We start from the raw sequence: 20,247 nt of genomic DNA on the forward strand, positions 1-20,247 counted from the left end.
CAGGGCATCCTCCAGCTGCAGGCTGGACTGCCGCTGGTGTGGTTTTGAACAACCTGGGTCCTGTGGGGGAGCTTTTTAGCAGTGCCACAGCCCAGCCTTTTCTATTTGCTTTCGCATTATTTCAAACAAAGAAGCAATGGGGAGATAAGCACTTGAAAGCCTCCAAAGCAACCACCCCAAAGTCTTTAGCTTTGCTGTGAATGGCAATAAAACAAAAAAAGTGTTAAGAACAGACTACTTTGTTGTGTGTTTATTTGTGGCTGTAGGGCTGCAGGATGAAGAGGGGGTGTTTGGTTTCACTCTGGCTCTTTGCTCAGTACCACGGTGTTGTTCCTTCTGTGTTGCAAAACTTTGCAGGGGAATTTGTCAATTGAAAACTTATTTGATTCATTTCTCTGATAATAATGAAAATACCATGAATATTCTCCCCCTTCTTCTTTTCAGTAGTACAACCTCAGCTTGCCAGCATCCAGCATAGGGCCTTTTTGAATGCCTTGTTGGGTCAAAGGTGCATGTGATATATGGCTCCAGGCAGATTTTTTTTGTGTGTGCAAAATGTAGTTTGGTTTTCATGCAAAGCTCTGTGCTCTTGGTTCATTTCTTCTTGCGGTTTGGGCTTTAAGTAAAAGTTAAGACTTCTTTTAATGGGGGAAGAGAGAAAGCCATATGACCGGAAAGTTTTGGATTTCACATCTTTAAATCTTTACAGAGCATGAAGAATGGGATTCTCTCATTCTCCTACCATGACAGGCTGAGCCTGGACCAGGGGAAAGGAACTGAGGTGACAGGGCAATATGGATAGACCAAATAATTTCAGATGGGTGACTCTTGTGTTGCATGCTTGGGTTGTGTTTATTAGTAGCATGTGGGTTTGAACAAGGAACCCCTTCAGTTTGGGGGGAGAGAGGAGGCTGGGAGGGGAAGGAGAAGGTGGAGGGGAGGAAGTTAATGGAAAAGTACAGTAAAGCACCTTCTGAGGTGAGGATAAGTAGTGAAGGTCTATTAGCAGTTGATGACAATTTACATGTATTACTTATGTAAAGATCAGCTCACAGCAGGTAGAGGAGCGTGCTCCCATGTGAGCTGTCAAAGGCTCCGTCTGCCTCCTGAGTGGGAGGGAGCATGGGAGTCACTGAGGCTGTTTTTTCAATCCACAATAGTCTGAAGAATGGCAAAGTGCTTCAGGTGGAACAGAAGAGACTGGCATGGGCTGAAGATGCCCAAATCCAGAAAGTATTGGTAAAAAGTCCAGGCAGTGAGCAGCCACGGGGGTGATGGACAAGGTGATGGGGTTTCATGCTGGGTCCGGAGACTTGGAGGTGTGCAGAGCTGTGCTGGCAGTCTGCAGGGGATGTCCCTGGATTAGGAGCCCAGCCATGGCCTCACATCATTCCCAACTGTGATGCCAGAAAGGATAGCTATGGGCAAACATAGGCTTCTGCATCCTGGTCGGCAAAATGTTTTCTGAACTCTGAAAAAGCGCCCTTCCCAGCTATGCTCTCATTTTGTAAGTTGAAACAAGACAGTGAGAGTCACTCTGAGGAGTTTGGCCTGCTAAAGGGGCTGGAGGGAGTGGGTGACTCTGGACCAAGCCCTGCCTCAGCTTGCTCCATCCTGAGGGAATCTGCTGTGGACTCCTCAGTGCAGTACGTGCCTGAGCTGGAGGCAGCTTGGGAGCTGGTGGAGGCAAGCTGCCTGGTACATACGAATGCAAGTGTTTGCTGTTCTTGATGGAAGAAACAAATCCTGAACTGACAGGAGATGCCGATGAATGCATGGCCTGAAGTTTGCAAATCCAGGAGCCGGGTTTGCTGAGGAGGAAGGCAGATTCTCCTGAGCGGGATGCAGAGCTTTGCAGCTCTGTTGATGACTGAGATGCTGCCCACTTGCCTGGCTAACAGCGGTGCTCAGCGGCTGCCCGCTCAGACTCTCTTATGCCATTTCAGCATCCCTTTGGGTAAGACCCTTCTCTCTTTGCTGCTGAAGATCAGAACATCCCTGGGCTGGCACGAGCCTTCCAGACAGCCAAGAGCACAGTTTTACAGGGTGTTTGGAGAGGCTGAGGTGGAGGCAGTGCCATTGCTCAAGCAGACTCCATCCGTGCCTTGGACCCCATGGCATGGTTAAACCCAGCATGCTGCGTAGGTGGGTCCCCCCAGCATCAGCTGACTTACTAACCGCTGAATTCTGGTTCATGTAATAGAACTGCTCTGCCACTCTCTTGCCAGGAAGAAGCTACAGGACAAACACGAGAAGTGATTAACCTCGCCCCATGCCCCGGCATTGCAGCGAGCATGCCAGCCAGTGCCCCAGGTGGAAGCACACTTGTTTGACCATGTTTACCTGGAGGGAGTGGGAAGATGGAGAGTGGAAAATCCCCAAATACAAGGCCAAAGGGAAAGAGGTTTCAGAATAGAGGTTAAGGAAGAGGAAAAAAAGCACAGGCTTTGGGGGCAAAATGGACTTTCTGCCCCCCCGCCCCAACTAAGCCAAGGTCAAAGGGAGAGAGAAGGGAGCAGGGTCTGTGTTACAGTCGATTTAAGGATATGGTTTCTTGAGGGGGGTTCCGGGAGAGGAAGGAATGACAAGCTGATAAGTAACTTCCCTTTTTCCCCCTGGATGTGTGCATCTCCTCTGTTGCTGAAATCCTTTGCAGTATCTGTCTTTAGTTTCAACTATTACATGTGTCCGGTAACACGGGAACTGCTGCCTACAGGTTGATGCCTCTTGAAGACTTAGCTGGCGCCCTGGGAGAGTAGGTCTAGATGATTTGGCGGTGGGGTTTGAGAAACGGGTGCTGCCTAAGGGATGCGCCCTTCAAATTTGCTCCAAAGATGCTGGAGATAAGTGGAGAGGGAGCACGGAGTGGTGTGAGACAGCGGCTCAGCTTGGGGAGTGTCCAGGAGAGGGAGCTGGATCCAGGACGGAGCAGCACATCTAGGAAACGCTGCACACGTGTGAGCAATAAACGGCGCTCGCCAGACGTGGGCCCCGATGGCTTGGGAGAGTGATGGATCGAAGCGTAGGTTGGAACGGTCAGGATCTGTGTTGGGTATTAGGTGAGTTCTTCACCAAATTAGGGCCGTTGCCGATGGGATTTAGTCATGAAATGGTAACGTGCGACATATCAGCAGCGCAGCGTCTTGTGAGAAATTGGTGCTCTGGGAGAAAACCACTTTGGAGCCCAAACTGGGCAATCTTTAGATGTGCAGTTCATGCCAACCTATAATGTAGTCTTTGCTGCTTTCAGACTTAAAAAGGCTGTACAGTATTTTGTACATACAATGTGTACTTTTCTGCAATTGCTATAGTTTGTTTTTCCTAATTTACCCTTTCCTTGTTTATCTTGCATACTGTGCAGGGGTCTAATTTAGACTTTTTTAGAAAAAAAGCTGCTTAGCAGTTATGGGTTGGGGCAGCAATTTCTGTAGCATTTAGAGGTGAATTTGATTAGCACTTTAGGAAGACTGTGCAGCAAATTGCAGTGCTAATCAAGGGAAATCAAGCCATGGAGTTCTAAAGCAGAGTTGGTCTTTATTTTTTTTTAAAACCAAAAATTAAGATATTAAGTTGTTTGAGGCTCAGAAGCATTATATTTCTGCTGGTTTCACGTGTCAGGCTTTCTGATTACACACTTGTGTCAAACTGAGTGTTGGTGGAAAAATATGAATACTCTAAAATATAAAACACTTAATTTGGGGTCCAAAACTGATTCTTTAATGTTGTGATCAGTTTTTCTCTTGTCCTTCCCTGTCCATAATTGAGTAAAATATTCTATGTGTCTTTTATCAGTTTGTAAAGTCCTTCACTGGGTATAAAAGACGGAGGGAAAGAGACACAGCCAATTAAACCCCCAACTTTATTGTGTTAGCGCTGTGATTCAGGATCTGTTGAAATCAATGGGAACCCTCCCAGTGACCTCAGATATGCATTGGATTGTGAGTTTTAGTGCTTTTTCAAATGAGAACAAAATACACGCCATGTGCAAAGAGATGGAGTAAGGGCTAAGTGGATTAACTGAAATCCACTGGAGACCTTTGTGTGTGTCTGGGGGGAATGGGACGTTTATTTTTATTCCCTGGGGCTGCAGACTTTGGGTTGCTAGTCAAACTTCAAAGAAATGGGAATCCAGGCCTGAACTCGGGGTATAGTTTCACATAGACTTTCCACCAGCATTCCCAGTGAGAGACACCAGCCAGATGGACACCAGAATTCTTGTTTGCAGAATGACAGTATTCAGATAAGGAGGGAAACAGATTTGATCATTAACTAAGAACAAATCGGCCTTTTGCAAGACCTCTGGTATTGCTGCATGTGACGTGGCTGGTGTTTGGGTAATGTTTGAAAGATGGGTAAGTTAGCTGCTGGGAGCAAAATGTATGGAGCCTAATCAGGAAATGTTGGCCTTCATCATTTTTTTCTGAGAAATGGAGATTACTGCAGTTACGAACTGCAAATTGGTAACTGGAGGAGATTCCTAAAATATGAGATAATCCCTAGAAGCTGACCAACTTTCTCTGTAGGACATCAAATTCTAGGTCTATGATCTGTAATTAAATTGCTTATGTGCTGTTAAAAAAAGCATCTGGCTGTTCTAAGATTGTCCAGTGCAAGAGCATAGACACTATAAATGAGAGAGCTGTAGTGACATGTAAAAAGTAGCAATTTAGAGGACAGGAAAATATTAAGACTTTGTATTTCCAACCTACCAGGATGTGAGAGGATTCAGAAGGTCAACCCATAGCATAACTACTGTATTCTGCAATTGCAATGTATAACCATTAACTGTTACACTGCCAAAAGAATTAAGGTGTCCTTTGGATGCCTCTTGAATGGTGTGTATGAGTTTAAGCTGTCTCATTAACAATATTTTGAAATATTAAGTGTTTTCAATATAAGGAAATAATCCAGTACTTGACAGATGCACAGATAGTGTTGATACGTTGTCCTCTAAAGTCAAAGCATAACCTTGCAGGCACAATCTGCTGTCAGTCTGCCCTGGGTTGTTTGTACTGGGAACAGCAGACATTGTAAATCACCATCAACAACAAAACCCATGCTGGAGCTGTTGTCTATTTACACTGCAAAATGTTTTGTGAAACTGAAATAGGAAGGGTCAGAAAGTACAGCTGTGTCTTTGCTGCCGCAGAGCTGAAGGGAGTTGTGTGTGCTCTGCTGGCTGCTTCAGCTGCGCTCCCCACTATCTGTGCGTGAACTGAGGGTTTCTCGGTGTCTCCTTTCCAAATGCTTGTTGTAGAAAGGAAATTCTGTCTGAAAGTCTTGAAGTTAATGCATTACTTTCACTCATACGCTGCAGTGCAATTAAACTGTTTTCCTCATCTGCATTAGGAGATGAATAGGGTATGTGACTAACCTAAGGTCATGCAGAGTCTAATGGAGCTGGGCTGAGCCTACTGTTGCTACATTGGGTCAGGTCGCTCAGTTACAGGGAGCTTTTCCCAGAAGTGCATTGCTGAGTTTGCCTGAAGCAAGTGGCATGTCCCTTACAGCTGTTGAGGAGAAAATTATCTCAAAACAGACTCTGTGCCGTTTCCTGGTGTGAAGGCAGAGACAGTATTTATAGAATTCCTCTGCCTTCTGCATTGTGGTTAATAGAAATGACTGTGTTGTATTTTAATGGAGATCAGGACATGTGAATGAATTCCTTCCCGAGGCATGAATATACTTCTGTAACTCTGGACTCAAGATATGTACTTCAGCCTGGATGATTTCTAATACTGTTTGGTTTTTTTCCCCTCCTTGTTTCCCTCTAGTTGTGGCCTTTCTGGTGGCATATCATCAAAACAAGCAGCTAATAGGAGAGAAGGGGCTGCTCCCTTGTAAACTGTACCTGCAGAATGTCAAGAAGTATTTCAAAGGGAAGATAAACCTGGATGCTCTGAGCTATGCACCAACCATCATCTGGTTTCTGGACTGGTCAGACATGGACAGCACCTTGGACTGCCTCTCCCTGCTTGGCCTCGCAACTTCAGCCTTCGTATTGATAACTGGATGTGCAAACATGGTCCTCATGTCTGTCCTGTGGGTTCTCTACCTCTCGTTGGTCAATGTTGGACAGATCTGGTAGGTTAACAGTCTCTCTGCCCTGTTTTTCTCTGTAATCTCTTGCTGTTCATTGTACACATTGACTTTCTATTACCATTTGAGGTTGGTAATCTGGTAAGGAGCAATGTAGGAATGTGAGATAAGGAAAGCATTTGGCAGAAATGAGTTATGGGCCTGCCCCTGTTCTCTCTCTTACCTGGGATATCTGCTCTAATTCCCCTTGTCCTCTGTGAGAGGCAAATTGGCTGCATAACGTGCCACATTACATGTTGTCCCTGCTGTGGAGTACTTTCCCTTATGGCTGTGGCAAGGAATTCCCCTAATAATTACCTTTGGGATGGTTTCTCAATTTTCAGTTCTATCCAGAAGAGAGCTGGAACACTTAAGATAAGTACATAAAGCCTGTGGGGAAAAAGTAAAGGAGAAATAGTGACCATCCGCATGTTGCCTTGCTGCAGGGAAAGGCTGTGGTGCGAAAGGAAAGGCTTTACATGGTCCTCGTGCTTGTTAAGGCCCCAAATACATTGGTTAAAAGAGGATGGGCCCTCAGAAATCCAAATTTCATTAGTTCACCTCTTCAGGTACCTCTCTGCCTGTAGCAAAGGTGATGTGGTAACTTTGGGGATGTAAAAGGCTATGCCATGAAGAGGTGCCCAAGCTGTGGACATGATACAGCTGTGTCACTGGGATGTTCTTCCTAAATCTTCTTGCTCTACGACACATGACAGGACACCTTCCCTATAGATGGGCTCAGTGAATTTAATTTTAAGGACTTGCATGTGCTTGGGCAGCCCTGCGTCTTGTCCTGTCCCATTCATTCCTATCCTACTCCAGATGGTATGCAAGTGGGTGAAGGATAACAGCTTCAGTTTTCTGAAAAGCTCTATTCTCTAAGCTCTTAACTCAGCATGAACTTAAGACTGTGAAAGCAAGCCACAAAATTTGAAAAATAACTTGGTGGATAGTTTTCCATTGCCCATTTCCAAGTTATTCCAAAATCGCTTGTCTATTTTTCTAGATGTTTTATGTTACAGGGCAAGAATTCAAGCATCATCCTGCTCTCATTTCCACAGATACAGGAGACTGTGTCATTGTAGCAGCAAAATCTGGATGTGTTCCTTGACTTCTTTCTCTTTGTGTTTCTGTTTGGGGGGAGGGAGGGGAACCCTAACAACCTCTCCCCTAAGCTGCAAAGGTTTTGTGGCTGAAAGCTGCACCTGCAGTGATTCCTGAGGCTGAAGGTTTGATCTGGCTTGCTCCTGAAGTAGTGGTCTTACTAAGACATTAGCATGTCAGGCTTTCTTTAGTGCCCACAAGGCACTCTGGAGTGCTCAATATACTGGTGCTGTGGCTATAGTGGTGCTATAATGTTACAGTTTTGATTTAAAAAAAAAAAGCTAGCTGGAATGTGTTCTTCATGTCTCGTTGGGCAGTCCCCTTCTGTGCTGGTCCTCTGCTCCCAGCTGCTTTTCCTAGTGCAGGCAGACTGAAGGCAGAAGTGTGATGTCTTCTCTGCCAGTGCTGGAGGGGTGACAGTTCTGCAGAACTCTAGAGTTTTTTGCCAAAAGAAATCCAGTTGTGGCTGTTGAATGTGTGGCTGTTTTGTCATCTTTCAAGTCTTTAAGGGAGGGGCGAAAGGTAGGGGATAGAGAGGGGAGACTTTTTCCACTGCTGCACTGAACCACAGCCAGTGTCCAGCAGACCATGTCCAAATGCTTCTTCTTGAGGGGGGGTTGAAAGCTCACAGCCAAGCATTAGGTCTCTGCAGCTCTGAAGACAATGAGCTGGCCAGCAGGAATGCAAGCGGAGCCCAGAGTTTGCCTTTTGTGGATGCTGTGGTTGAAAGGAATTGACTCTTGATATTTGAGATAAGGCTGTGTTTTTTCCTCCTTTGCTACTTTGGATTTGGAGTTTAAAAGTTACTCTGCAGCAGGCAGGTGACTCGTGGTATTCAGCAATAGCACACCAAGGGAACGGGTCAGGTTCTTCTGGGGAAGGGGTGTGAGAGAGATTGAAAAGAGGGAGGATAGGAGGCATTGCCTCGACTTCATCTCTTCTTAATTATGGCATTGAATATATTAAACAGGAAATTAGGTTCTTCTTGTAAAGGGGTGAGGGAAAAGAATCAAAGGAACCCAGCAGTACAGTTCATTCAGCTGTGGTTACATTTTTCATTAGATCTTCTGAAATGGGTCACTGGGTGGTCAAAACCATATTATTATTGTGCATACAGTGTGACATTCAGTTCCTGGAGAAGGGGACACTGGGTGGCTAGGTGCTTATAGTGCAAGTAGACATGGGGAAAGAGCAAAGTGGGGATTAACTAGTTTCTCATTGTCCTTTAGGGAATTGTGGTGGCATGAGGGATGAGCTGAGAGTACCTGAAATCTCATGAATTCTGCTGCTGATCTTGGGTGGCAGCACTGGCCTTAAAATGAAGGCTTAAAACTCCCTTTTCACAGTGGTTTGTAGGTGGGGTTAGATGGTCCATTAACTTTGTCTTACTCTCAAATTTGGGCAGATTGAGAGAGTTTGATGAGTTCTGATTGTTCTCCAAAGCATCTGTCGAAGACCACAGTGACTTCTTATAAAGGGAGAAAGGACAGTGTTGTCAGACATTCCTGATTAGAGTTAGGAGATAGCTCAGCAAAGAGGCGTCTGAAACGAGGAAGAAATTCCTCCTGTGGCCATATTGCTTTATAGTTATTGTATGGTCTTTCTTAGTGTTCCTCTTCAGCTGGCAGGCGTGGACTCCTGCGAGCTGGCACTGCTGGGCTGGACATGGACCTGTGGGCTGACCCGATCCAGCAAAATCCTTTGCATTAGTTGCCTAGGAAGCCAGTTCAAGGAAGATATGGAGTGATAAGGAGGAATAGAGCTCTCTTCTTTAGGCCAGTGAGGAACAATTTATTCCTTTTATCGCCTTTTCTTTTTCTATTTTAATTTTAAATGTTTCTATTTGTTTTGGGCTGGAGTATCCAGATACCGGGTGCTGCTGAAGGAGTGAGTCTTTCAACTGCTGTCCAGCTGGCTTGGGCTCAGAGTCAGAGGAAGCTTTAGAAGAGCAAACCGTCTCCTTTGAAGGGCAGGACATGTTGCCTGCCTGCCCCGGTACTGCCGACCTCCACCTGTGAGCTGGGGAATACAGTGTGCCTGGGGACAGCTGAGCCTGCTGTGACAGCATGGCAAGGGACCAGCTAAAGGTCTTTGAGGGTGTTATAACCCTCAAGAAAGCTGCTCCTGGAACAGGCTGATGTGAGCTGTTTGTAATGGATTTTGCGGGATAAGGATTACTTTGGCAACCTAAAATCCTGAGAACTGGGGCCAGGAGGTTGTCCTGGTCCTGAATTCTTGACTTTGCCAGTTTACTGTTGGCTCTGCCAAAGCACGCGTGAACCGTCTGAAATAGGATGCACTTCGGTGGTTCTGAAAACTAAGCTAGCTTTCAGAGAACAGCATATTAATTTTGGTACCTGTGAAGCGCGGGGCCAAGATTGCCTTTGCCAAATTTGGAAGTGGAATGCACCAGGAAGCTTTGTAATTCTGGGCACTCTGTTCCCAAAACAGCTGTGGTATTCAGGGTCTGCTCAGACTAAACCTGGATGTGTTCTCTGGATCATGAGGCGTGCATATACTGGTGTTCCACTTGCATCACGAGCTCAGTGCGTCTGTCTTAAAATACTGGATTTTTTTCCCCCCTCTGCCATTTTTAACTTTTCTTTTTGAAGTAGGAGGAGACTGTCAAGAATCTGAAAATCTGCCAGTGTGAAAGAATATATGATGTCTGACCCATAGGCTGGGTGAAGTCCTTAATCATTATGTTAATTTTAGCCTTGATTTTTCTTGTAATTTCTGCAGACTATGCCTAAGAAAGTGTCCCAGTTTGAGTATAATAGAGGCTATTTAATGAAGCTGAAGATGCCTACAAAGACTTTGTGGGAATTCCCCATACTTCAGCGTCCATTTTGCAGACTGCAAGTTCTGCTTGTCTAGGTTCAGTCACTGGAAGACCAGTGCAGCTCCACAGGTCCAACACGAACGGCTTTGCCTTTCTCCCCGCTTCCTCCGTCCTGAATATTGATATAATGGATTGTTGTACATTTAAACAACAATGGGAAAAGCTGCCCCGTTTTTTTTAAAGTAAAAATACTTGTTGCAGGTGACCTCATGAAACCTCTATTTGTGGTTTTATTCCCTATGGTTTCTGCTGGGGCATATGTCCACAGAGATGGACCATGGGCAGTAGAGGTCCTTTGTCAGGACAAGCTCTCCAGGAGAGGCGTTCCGGCAGAAGTTAAATCATTTTTGTACCAGAATAACTAATGCACTTCTAAAGTGAATTCGTAATTCTGGAATAAAATCACTTTTATCCCACAGTAAGGTGTCTCCAGGGAGCTATTATATTTTCTTATATAAACAAACTTTTAAACTACTTTGCCACTGATCTCCTGTTTCTTCTTCTGTTGTTTCCTTGCTGAACCCCCCACCCCACCCCCCACCCCCAGCATTTTCAAATATCGTCTGAAAACCCTTCCTTTCCCTTGGTTTTTGTGTTGTTTCATTTTACAAAGCATGTTGCCCACTGTTAGAGAGTACAGTTTGTAAGACACTTGATACAAAAGCTAGAATTGTGGTTTTTTAAATCCTATTGCCTTTTTTTCTTTCATGACTAAGATTCTGGTAGAGTTACAAGAGCTCAAGGGACGAGGTTAAACAAGCCAATAAATAAAACGTTATAGCACGAGGTGGCTACAGCGTTCTTTTCAGTGTGTTCTTCCCTTGTGGAAAATGTTGGTGGAGCTACTGCTAACAGGTATTTAGGGTAAAATAAGACTAAGCAGCATACCTTTTTTTTTTCTGCAAGGAATATGAAACTGAACAGTGCTTCACCACTGTACAACCCCAGAGATTGCAGGCGAGTGCCGTTCGAGCTCTGCTCACGCGCCCTTCGAAGCCCGCACGCCCAGGTGGTTTCCAAGAAGTTGCAGATGCTGCAACGCTTTTCTAGAGCACGGAGGGGAGGACATGCCTCTGTCTTTCTGGCCCAAAATGCCTGGTGTTTTTTCGTATTTAGCTGATTGAACATAATTTTAATAGATTTTAACTTTAATATTAAGGACTTATTGGAGGGACAGCTATACTGCAGGTCATGAAAGCATGTCTCTGAGGCATGTAATTTAATTGCAATTAAATTACCATCCTCAGAAGTTCATTTGCAACAGAGAAAGAAGAAAGACTTGTATGTCATGAAGGTTTTGTGGTTTATATATCTCATTAAAAACCACTTGACCTATGCAGGACTTTAATCACAGTCTTCTGTGTGCTAGCAGATGAACTGGCGACTGGTTCAGGCTGAACTCCATTAAATGCTAGGGGGCTGATGAGATGTTCAGGCCTGTGTTTTCACTCTCCAGGAGGGCATTAGTAGCCGTTAAATGGACCTCTTCCCCACTTTCTTTCCTCTTATATTCTACAGCTTTGGTTTTTCACTCTAAAGCACTTGGATTTTTGTCTAGTGTCATCCTATCCAGTAGAGGTTAGAAGCAGATCTCTTCCGAGTTTCTTATTCCAGCTTGTAAAAGAGCCAGTGTGTGAATTGTGGGCTGGATTTGGCAAAACATCATTCACATTTTTAAGTGTACTCGTTTGTGACCCTCTTATGACGAGGGCACAGCACTTACGGGGGTACTCATTTTATGACTGGAAGAGTTCTAGTCTGACATGCAAAATACAGATGGAAGAATCACCCTTTGAGCTTCCAGTAGACCAGAGCCAGATCAAGGGTGAATGAACGTATCCACACGGGTGCATTTGAGCTAACGCACATTTTATTAAGTAGCATGGGTAATTCAGTAAGACTTTTTTGACTGCCCCCGAGCAAGCAAACACTGAAAGATCAGGAGCTGTGCAAGTAGGGAATAGGAACTTGTGTGTCCTGGGTTTCATCAGTACACTTGGTTCACTTGGGAAGTTCTCCGAGACCTCATTGTACAGGCAGGAATGAACGTGTCGGGCTGTACTTAACCGTGTGACCGGGGCAAGGTCTTTCCATCAGTCTATATCCTGCTTTATCTGCCTGTCTGGAAGTAATTCCCTGCTTGTACTGAGGGACTGTGAGACTTAATTGATATCAGCTTTACAGATATTAAAGTTTGAAGTGCAAGCAAAAATTAATGTTGTGCCTGAATCCAGTGTACAATTTTGTGTATTAAAAAAAAGTGGCTAGGATTTTAGATGAATCACATTAACAAATATCACCTTGATGCATATGCTAAATTGGAGTTATTTGAAGTTTGCTAGGGGCTTTGCAAATAACCCACTTGCAAAGAACCCTTTTTGCAACCTGGTTTTATTTTTCCAGCTCTCCAAAATATCCCAATGACAACAACAACAAGAAAACTTAGAATATCTTATTCCTTTATCTGGCCCTGGCCTTGGCAATAAACCTCAGGAATTTCTTTGTTATTGTGGATCGCAGCCTCGCATCCCTTTTACTCCGAGCTCCCCTCCCTCTTTCCCCAGAAAGAAAAGATTATCTCTAGAAACGTAAACCAAAAGTTGAAGGATCTCAGGGGGTCATCCTTCCTGTCGAGGAAGCTGCTTTTTGGCACTTCCTACTCGCACAGAAGAGAGGGAGCGTATCGGTTTCAAAGAATGCTGTGAGCAGTTGATATGACATATTAATGAAAACAAAGATTAATACCATGTGACACTGTTGCCTTGCAGTACAACTGGGAACTAATGAGGCTAATGAGAACCATATTTTTGTTTGAGAGATTAAAATTTAATCATGGCTGATGTCAGAAATGAATCATTTAGCGTTTCCCCTCCCAGCATGTGTAAGGTTTCCCCTCCCTGCTCTAGGCTGGTTTTTGGTTTAGCAGCAGTTCTTGAGAGGGGCCAGTCCCTTGCCGTCTCCTCGCCTGGCATTCAGCATGGCTGGGAAGGAGGAGGTTGATGCGGTGGCTGGCTGGCCTTCCCTAGTCCCCGAGATCATAAATGTGTTCTCTTTAGTGTGAGGTTACTTGTCTTGGTTGAGGCAGTTGAGTTAAATGCAGGTGGCAGTGGGTTGTGTGCCATTAATTTAGCCTGGCCTTTTTTGAGGGGTAAGTTGGAGCAAAGAACGCAGTTGCCATAGGATGTCCAAGGAGGTTTGAGTGTGCTCCTATGCACATCTACTCCAAAAACCATGCATTGGTCTGTGAGAGTCGAGTGGACTGGAAAGGCAGGCGGTGATGAACCTGATGAAGAAGCCAGGTCCAGCTATGTTATAAATTTGAGAAGATCTGCATGAGCTGTCAGTAGAAGAAGAGCTGCCAAAAGCCTTAAGGGCTGTCAAGGGATGCTTCGGTGGGGTCTCAGGCTGCACCAGGTCTGGTCGTTGCCTGCTTCCGTGAATATATTCCTGGAGAAGAGCTGACCCGCGGCAAGTCTAACTTGCCGTTGAAACATGATATGAAAAACAAGAGAAGAGGCTTTGGTAAAATGGTGTGCCGGGGTTTCTTGAGCAGCTGCAGCATGGAAATTGCAGCATTACTGCTGAAGCTATTGATTTTGTAGCCAGTAGTGCCTCTAAGATTAATGTCATCTGAATAATGTGAATGCTTGTAGGTTTTAGTTAGTTTAAAAAGAGGGAAACTAAAGAGGAATTTAAATATTCTGCATTGATTGGTTGCACGCATTGTTTTGACTTATTGTAATTACTGGCTTTGCTTCACTTAATAATAGCACCTTTGGAGGATTTTTTAATTTTATTTAAATCTACTGTAAGATAGCCAGAGGTCTATGAAAATTAATTCACCATATGCAGAAGAGATCGTGTCTTTGTCTACAGCAGAAGACAGTACTGTGCTGAGGGTCCCCTTAAGGTGTGTGCAGGGGCTGTAGTGTTACGTCTGTACCACAGTGGGTGTTGGGGTGCTGACTGGTGCTGCTCCCATGAGCATCCCACTGCCAGCCAGATCCTTTTGCCCTATTGTGTGCTCTGTCTGTTGAACGTGCATTGTGGAATTGCCCTCTGAGTCCTGGTTCATAACTTTTTATCATGTTAATCCCAGTAATCGCTTCTGTCTAAATGTTACCTGTATGTAGTATTAGGAAAGCATAGAAAAGCAGTGCTGTGAGTCTGCTACTTTGCTTTGCAGAAAGCCTGACAAAATGACTTAACGTTGTAGAGCATAATGCTTTGATAGCACAGCAAATGTCGGCAAAAGGCATGCAGCAATATTCTTTCACCTCTTTCCTGCTTTCCCTGCCCCTAACTTGATTTCATGAGAAGACCGTGTTAAAACATCAGTGGCAATTGGAATGGGATATGAGGTGAAGCCATGGCACAGGGAGCTGTGTATACTCTATGAACAGTTAATAACACCCCACTGTTTCCTTTGCACAAACTGTTTCTAGATTCCAATCACTTCTGCAAATCACAGCCGATGAGAAAATGAGAGCAAAGAAATTATCAGAAGATTATGTGGTTAGTGGCATGGTTATGCAGTGTCTGATGTACCACAGGGCTTTGCCAGAGACTGAGACAAATATTTTTTAATTGCTTATTATCTGGCACATCTAATTGCCAGCTGTATCCAGTATGTAGACTTGGGTATTGATTCCACAGCTGAAAGACTTAGGAAAAGAATGAATAATGTTTTTTCTTTTTTTTTCTTTTTTTTTTTTTTTTTTTTAAACTGTAACTTGCCAAATAGCTTCATGCACCCAGTCTGGTCCAGCACACGTTCATGTTGTTTAACTCATCTAACTTCTCCAACAGCTGTGGTTGGAAAGAATGTTAATACAGTGATTGGTACAGCTGAAAAGCAATCACGGGTTAGGGAAGGGTCCAAGCCATGGTGGGATCTGTGTTTACTAACTTCCCTAAGGGTCTTAATGCAGAAATTTATTCTTGAGAACAGTGTTTGCTACCAGTGGTGCTGGCTCATCACTGGGCTGGGGCTACTGCACAACCAGAGTTATTTGCAGGGCTGAGCTGTGTTACAGGAGAAATGTTCCAGGTCTGTCTGGGTAAACAGGAGCTCTGTCCTGGAGAAGGGGAGGCAAGCAACTGCAAAAACAAGCAAGTTCTCTTGGGGGGTCTGGGGTAGAAAGTAGGTGGAAACTTGCACTAGAATAACTCATGTCTTTGTGAACTTAGTGTAGAAGAAATCACCGTGCTTTCGCTGAAACCCATAGCCTTGCTGCAGGCTTCTTCATTTAATGGCGAATTGCACTCAGTCTGCAGAATGGTTGGCAGTGGGGGGCCAACCTTCGAAGAGAGATTAATTAATGCAATTAAATTGCCCTTTTTTTTTTTTCCATCAAGGAATGGAATTACTGAAAAGCAGTTTTCCTGGGATTTTACCTGCCAGCATGCTGGCAGCAGAAATACAAAACCTTTCTGCTGCTGGTCCTGAAAAAGCAGGGTTGGAGCACTCATTTTGTTTTGCCTTCCCCGTGCACGCACGCACACCAAAACACCGCAGTGGGACTGACCTCTTGTTCTAGGCCTTGAACGTGTTCAGGCTGATGCTGACCCCTTTATTTTCCATCAGTGTCTGTTTCCACTTGCTGTGCACATGCTTTTCGAGTTTGTTCTTGCCTAGGGAGGAAATGCAGCGATTTCGCAGGTCGGGCAGCCTGGTGTGGCTCCGGCGGGGTGAAGACGGGCAGAGGAGCTGCAGTGCTGCTGTGGTCGCCTTTCTGCTGCCAGCTCCCATTCTCACCTTTCCTGGCTTGGACTCATCGTCTGGCTTAAGGAGCAGCTCAGAGTAGGGTTCCCGAGGCTGCCGTTTCGGTATCTGGTTTTGGCACTGGAAGGATTTAACCAAAGCAAACTTCACTTGAGTTTGGCAAATTCTGCAGTCGCGTAAGCCAGGGCTTGGAATAAGTTTTAGCTTTGGAAATAAGCATGGACAGAACAGTTGGCGAGTGCCAGGGCTTAGTTGGGTAATTCACGTTTGGTCTCTTAACCAAGCCTGGTTCCCTGCCTTTGCAAGGGGAAAATAAAGCGGTGCTTCGATGGCTTGCCGCCTGGGAACTGCCTCTTGCTCGGCCGCGGGAAGAGCCGTGCGGCAGTGCCCGACCGTGTCGCGGCTGTGCGGGATGGGGCATGGGTGCGAGCACCCGGCATGGCTCCAGGAGGGCGGCTGTCCCGTCCCATCCCTCCTCCGCTGGTTGGCTCCATCTCTGCTCAGGCACCTTTCCCAGCACCATGTGCAAACCAAGGAGCAAGCCTCATCTTCGAGCGCTCTTTTTTTTTTTAATGTTATCCCTGTTCCTTCCATTTAAATGTGGATCTTGTAATTACAGAGCGCAGAATCCCAGTTTTCAGAGATCTGTGACCACAATAAAGTGAATCCAGAAACCAGACGAGTGGTTTCATTTACTACCATTCTAGCTTATTTCCTCCCCCCACGACCGCTGTGCAATACTAAAGGCTTGGCAGCAACTGAAACCAGCTGTCAAAAATGTTTCTTACCCCCACACTTTTAAGTTAATGATGTTCTAAAATTAATGGTGCACTAGACTAATTCTGTCATCTCATTTTGATGGACTCTCGGTCTCTTGCAAGCGATGTTTGCCAACTGGCTTCTTTGTTTTGAGGCAGTGTGCTGAGGAAGTGGATCCCCAGGTGCCAGGTACTGTACGTATACATACATTGAAAAGTTGGTGTTTTTCATCCTGAAGTGTTTACAGCTTTAATTTGGTTGGTATATTGTGGTTCACCAAACAAGCTTTCAGGCACGTAAACCAGTAACTTTTAGGAGCGTCATGTGCAAGACAGCAGTGGATGAGGTTTTCCACTTCTTGGAGCTGCGGAGGTGTCAGCCAGCATCTCGTGTCTGGTTGTCACATTGCGCTGGAAGTGGCTACGGCCCCATGCTGGGCAGAGAAGAGGCACAAGCCTCGGCGGCGGGGAAGAAAGTGTCCTGTTGTGGTGAAAAGCTGAAGGAGCTGAGTTTGATTAGTTGAGAGAAAGGAAAACTGGGAAAGGAGACAAAGATCTTCAACTGCATGACAGCAGCAGAGAGGATGGAAATTAGCTGTTCTCTGTGTTCTCTGTCTCCACGTGGATAGGACAAGAAGCTGTTGGTTTACATGGTGGAAAGGAAGATACAGGTGAAACGTAAGGAAAAGCCTTCTAAATGTACATATGGAGGAACACTGGGTTGAATATCTGGAGGGGGAGGTGGAGTCTCCATCGCTGCTTAGACAGGCATCTGTCAGAGGTGATTCTCACACAGTCAGTCCTGCCTTGGGGCAGGTGGATTTTCCACATTTTCTATACTTCCATGGCTTAGCCCTTCTTTTCTCCCATAATGCAATGCCTGGATTTATGGCAGGCGGCTCATCCAGCTTTCCCTGTTACTGAAATTTTGGAAGGAAGCTCTTCCCTCTGCCAGCTGTGTGTCCATTTGATTGCCCGCTGCGGTCTGAGGCTGCTGGTATCTCCTGGGAGGATGGTTCCCTGCTTCCACCTCTCCCTGGCTGGGTACCAGAGGGAAGACTGGGGCAGTTAATGTGTCACATTTCTATCCCTCACAAGGAAAGGATACCTCACAGTGTAGCTTCTGCCTGGTTTCCATTGTGGAGACTTGCTGTGGAAACCTAATTAGAGCAAATTTTGGAGCTGTATCCTGATGAAGAATAGAAAACGTGTCTGTATTATCCAAATACCTTTTCCCCCATCCCAAGTTATACAGCCCAGAGAATAAGGGAAATTCATAATGGAGATGAAAGTTGACATCTGGGTTCACTTTCTGTAGAGGATGTTCTCCATGGAGAACAGTGAGAGAAGCTGTTAACACCAGCTGCAGATTAGGGATGCAGCAGGGAATTATCCTGCCTGTGGAAATCAGTTTAGTTGGAAGGATCTTGTGGTGTTGGGCACTGCTGGGATGTGAATAGTGGGTAGGACTGTTTTTTTTTTTTTCTTTTTTTGGATTATAAATACAGATGTGTTTTCCTAGTAAGCGTCAATAGATGTAAAGATAAGAGTTCCTGTCTATGTTCTAGTAGTATTTCTTAATAGACTCTCTTTAGAGTTTTGTCATGCTTTACAGACTTATAAGAGGAGTCCCTGTCCCAGAGAACTCATGCATTAAATAATCTGTGTAGCTATGGGGTAGGTGAGTGGAGAAGATATGTAAATTTGTTGGCCAAGCCTCGCCGATCTGCTTTTCCTCCTCCTTGAGCAAATAGAAACCATCATCCCGCATGCTTTGCATGCAGGAAAAAAAAGATGTTATACAGAAAAGGCGGTGTTTTCTGCTGGGTTGATTTGGGAGGTCCCTGTTCATTTGGACAGTGGTGCCCGTGTGTGGTTTGGAGCCATGGGAAGCTCTTGCAGAGCCGTTGTCTTCAAACCCAGATGAGCTCCATGCTGCCTCTGCCACGGGCACTGACAGCAGGAAGTATTTTCATCAGGAGTGATGTAGTTTAATGTAGTTTAAACTATGTTTTGCTATCAATTTTTGCTTTCCAGGAATATACTTGAGCTAGAATTAATCAGCATGACAATGTGGTGAAAACAATTTAACCCAAATATTTGATGATGTTTATGATTCCCAGCTGATACTTACAGTCTTTGTAAGTGTGACATGAAGTTTGCATCTAATGACAAGTCATGGCTAATTGCATTGTTTTTCCAACCAGAAAACAGAAATGACATCACATTTTAATTTGATTTAGAAAATCTGAATGGAATATACTTTGAATTTGCAAAATTTCTGGTTTTGACAATATGCAGATCAAAAGTTACTCTGTTGAAATTTGCCAAAAAAACCCAAACCCGCAAAATCAAATCCATGTTTTTTACTTGTCATTATCTGTCGGTGATGTTTCAAATGCCAAGGCAGGCAGCAGGAAAAAAAAAAAAATCCATTTTTTTAATAAACATTTCTGTTTACTCTGTATAAGCAAGGAAGAGGACCTTGAAAAGTAAAAATGGTAATTAGGTTCCAAACTACAACCTGAAGTCTGCAGGAATTGGGTACCTGTCTGTTTGTACCTATTAAAAAAAAAAAAAAAAAAATCCCTGCAAGAAGCCCTGCTGCTTTTATGTATTTGGAGTGGGCCATTTGGTTTGGTTTCCTTGGCATTTGTATCGCAGGCTTCTTCAGAGAAATAAATTCACAAGTGTTTGCCTGTCATCACATGACAAGTTATGGAGCCTAGATTGATGTAATCAGCAACAGACACACGTCAGAAAACTTAATGTGGTTCAGAAGAATACAATATTTTATTAATTCCTCATTTTGTGTGTGTCTCTGTGTGTGTGTGTTTTAAATGAGCCTCAGGGGGTTCTTAACTTCTGCCAAGAAATAAGAATAATTCGTACAAGTTTATGTTTAACTGCACCACAACTGTGGTGGAGAATAGCAAAGTTAGGTTGCCCTTAATGACAGATATCTTTATAAAGAACCACTTTTATTAAGAAAATTAAAACTTGTTGTGCATTTTAAAGTTACTGGTCTCTATACGTCAGTAGCCCTGTATGAAATTGTTGTTAAATATGTAGTAAAATATTTAGATTGAAGGATTGTAGAACTATTCGAACTACATGTGTATGAGTATAAAATTTGTACATCTATTCAGGACATTTTCACTAAGAGCAAATCTTTCTGAAAATCTTTAAAAGCCTGGGGTATTTTTTTGTTTTGGGGTTCTGGTGGGTTTTTTTTGGTTAGTGTAATGCAATATGCTGCAGATACAAATAATAAAGCCCTGATGTGGGATTGAAGCCATAATGGGAGTAAACACAAGCTGTCTGTTGAAGAACAGCATCTTAAAACTTGTTAACCATTGCATTTGATTTTTAATCGGAACTGGTAATCTTACAGAAAATCACTATGTTGTAGCTAAGGCTAAAGGTAATTTCAGTGAGAAGACCAGTTAAAAAAGCAAGTTAAATGAGGCGTCAGATTGGGGCAAGAATTCACATGAAAATGATACAGTAAGTGTGTATCACTTTTCCTGAGATGCTGAGGATTGGTGAGCATCTAGTACACAGCAGTCAGCTAGCAGATGGCATGGTGCTAGACTTTTCTGTGTTCAAAACAGAAAAAAACCTAATGAGTAGTTCACTAGGAAGAAGTAACTTCTTGCTTTTCAGCAGTGTGGACTTCCTCAGTGCAGAAGTGTGCATTAAGCTTTGTGTTTTTAACAACTTCAGTTGTTGCCTTCTGC

The 20,247-nt window shown here is 44.3% G+C and overlaps 1 protein-coding gene across 2 annotated transcripts in view; it reads left to right on the forward strand.

The window, feature by feature from the left end:
• LMF1 (lipase maturation factor 1) overlaps positions 1 to 20,247 on the forward strand; it is a 204,607-nt gene that overhangs the window by 4,786 nt on the left and 179,574 nt on the right. Inside the window, exon 2 of one of the 2 annotated variants that reach the window (XM_069810464.1) lies at positions 5,775 to 6,084. In XM_069810464.1, coding sequence (XP_069666565.1) covers positions 5,775 to 6,084 — 310 coding nt within the window. Of the gene's footprint in view, positions 1 to 5,774; positions 6,085 to 20,247 lie in introns of those variants that run through there. The other variant, XM_069810463.1, reaches the window with a different exon arrangement.

This window comes from Haliaeetus albicilla, chromosome 22 (genome assembly GCF_947461875.1).
Source record: "Haliaeetus albicilla chromosome 22, bHalAlb1.1, whole genome shotgun sequence".
NCBI lineage: Eukaryota > Metazoa > Chordata > Aves > Accipitriformes > Accipitridae > Haliaeetus > Haliaeetus albicilla.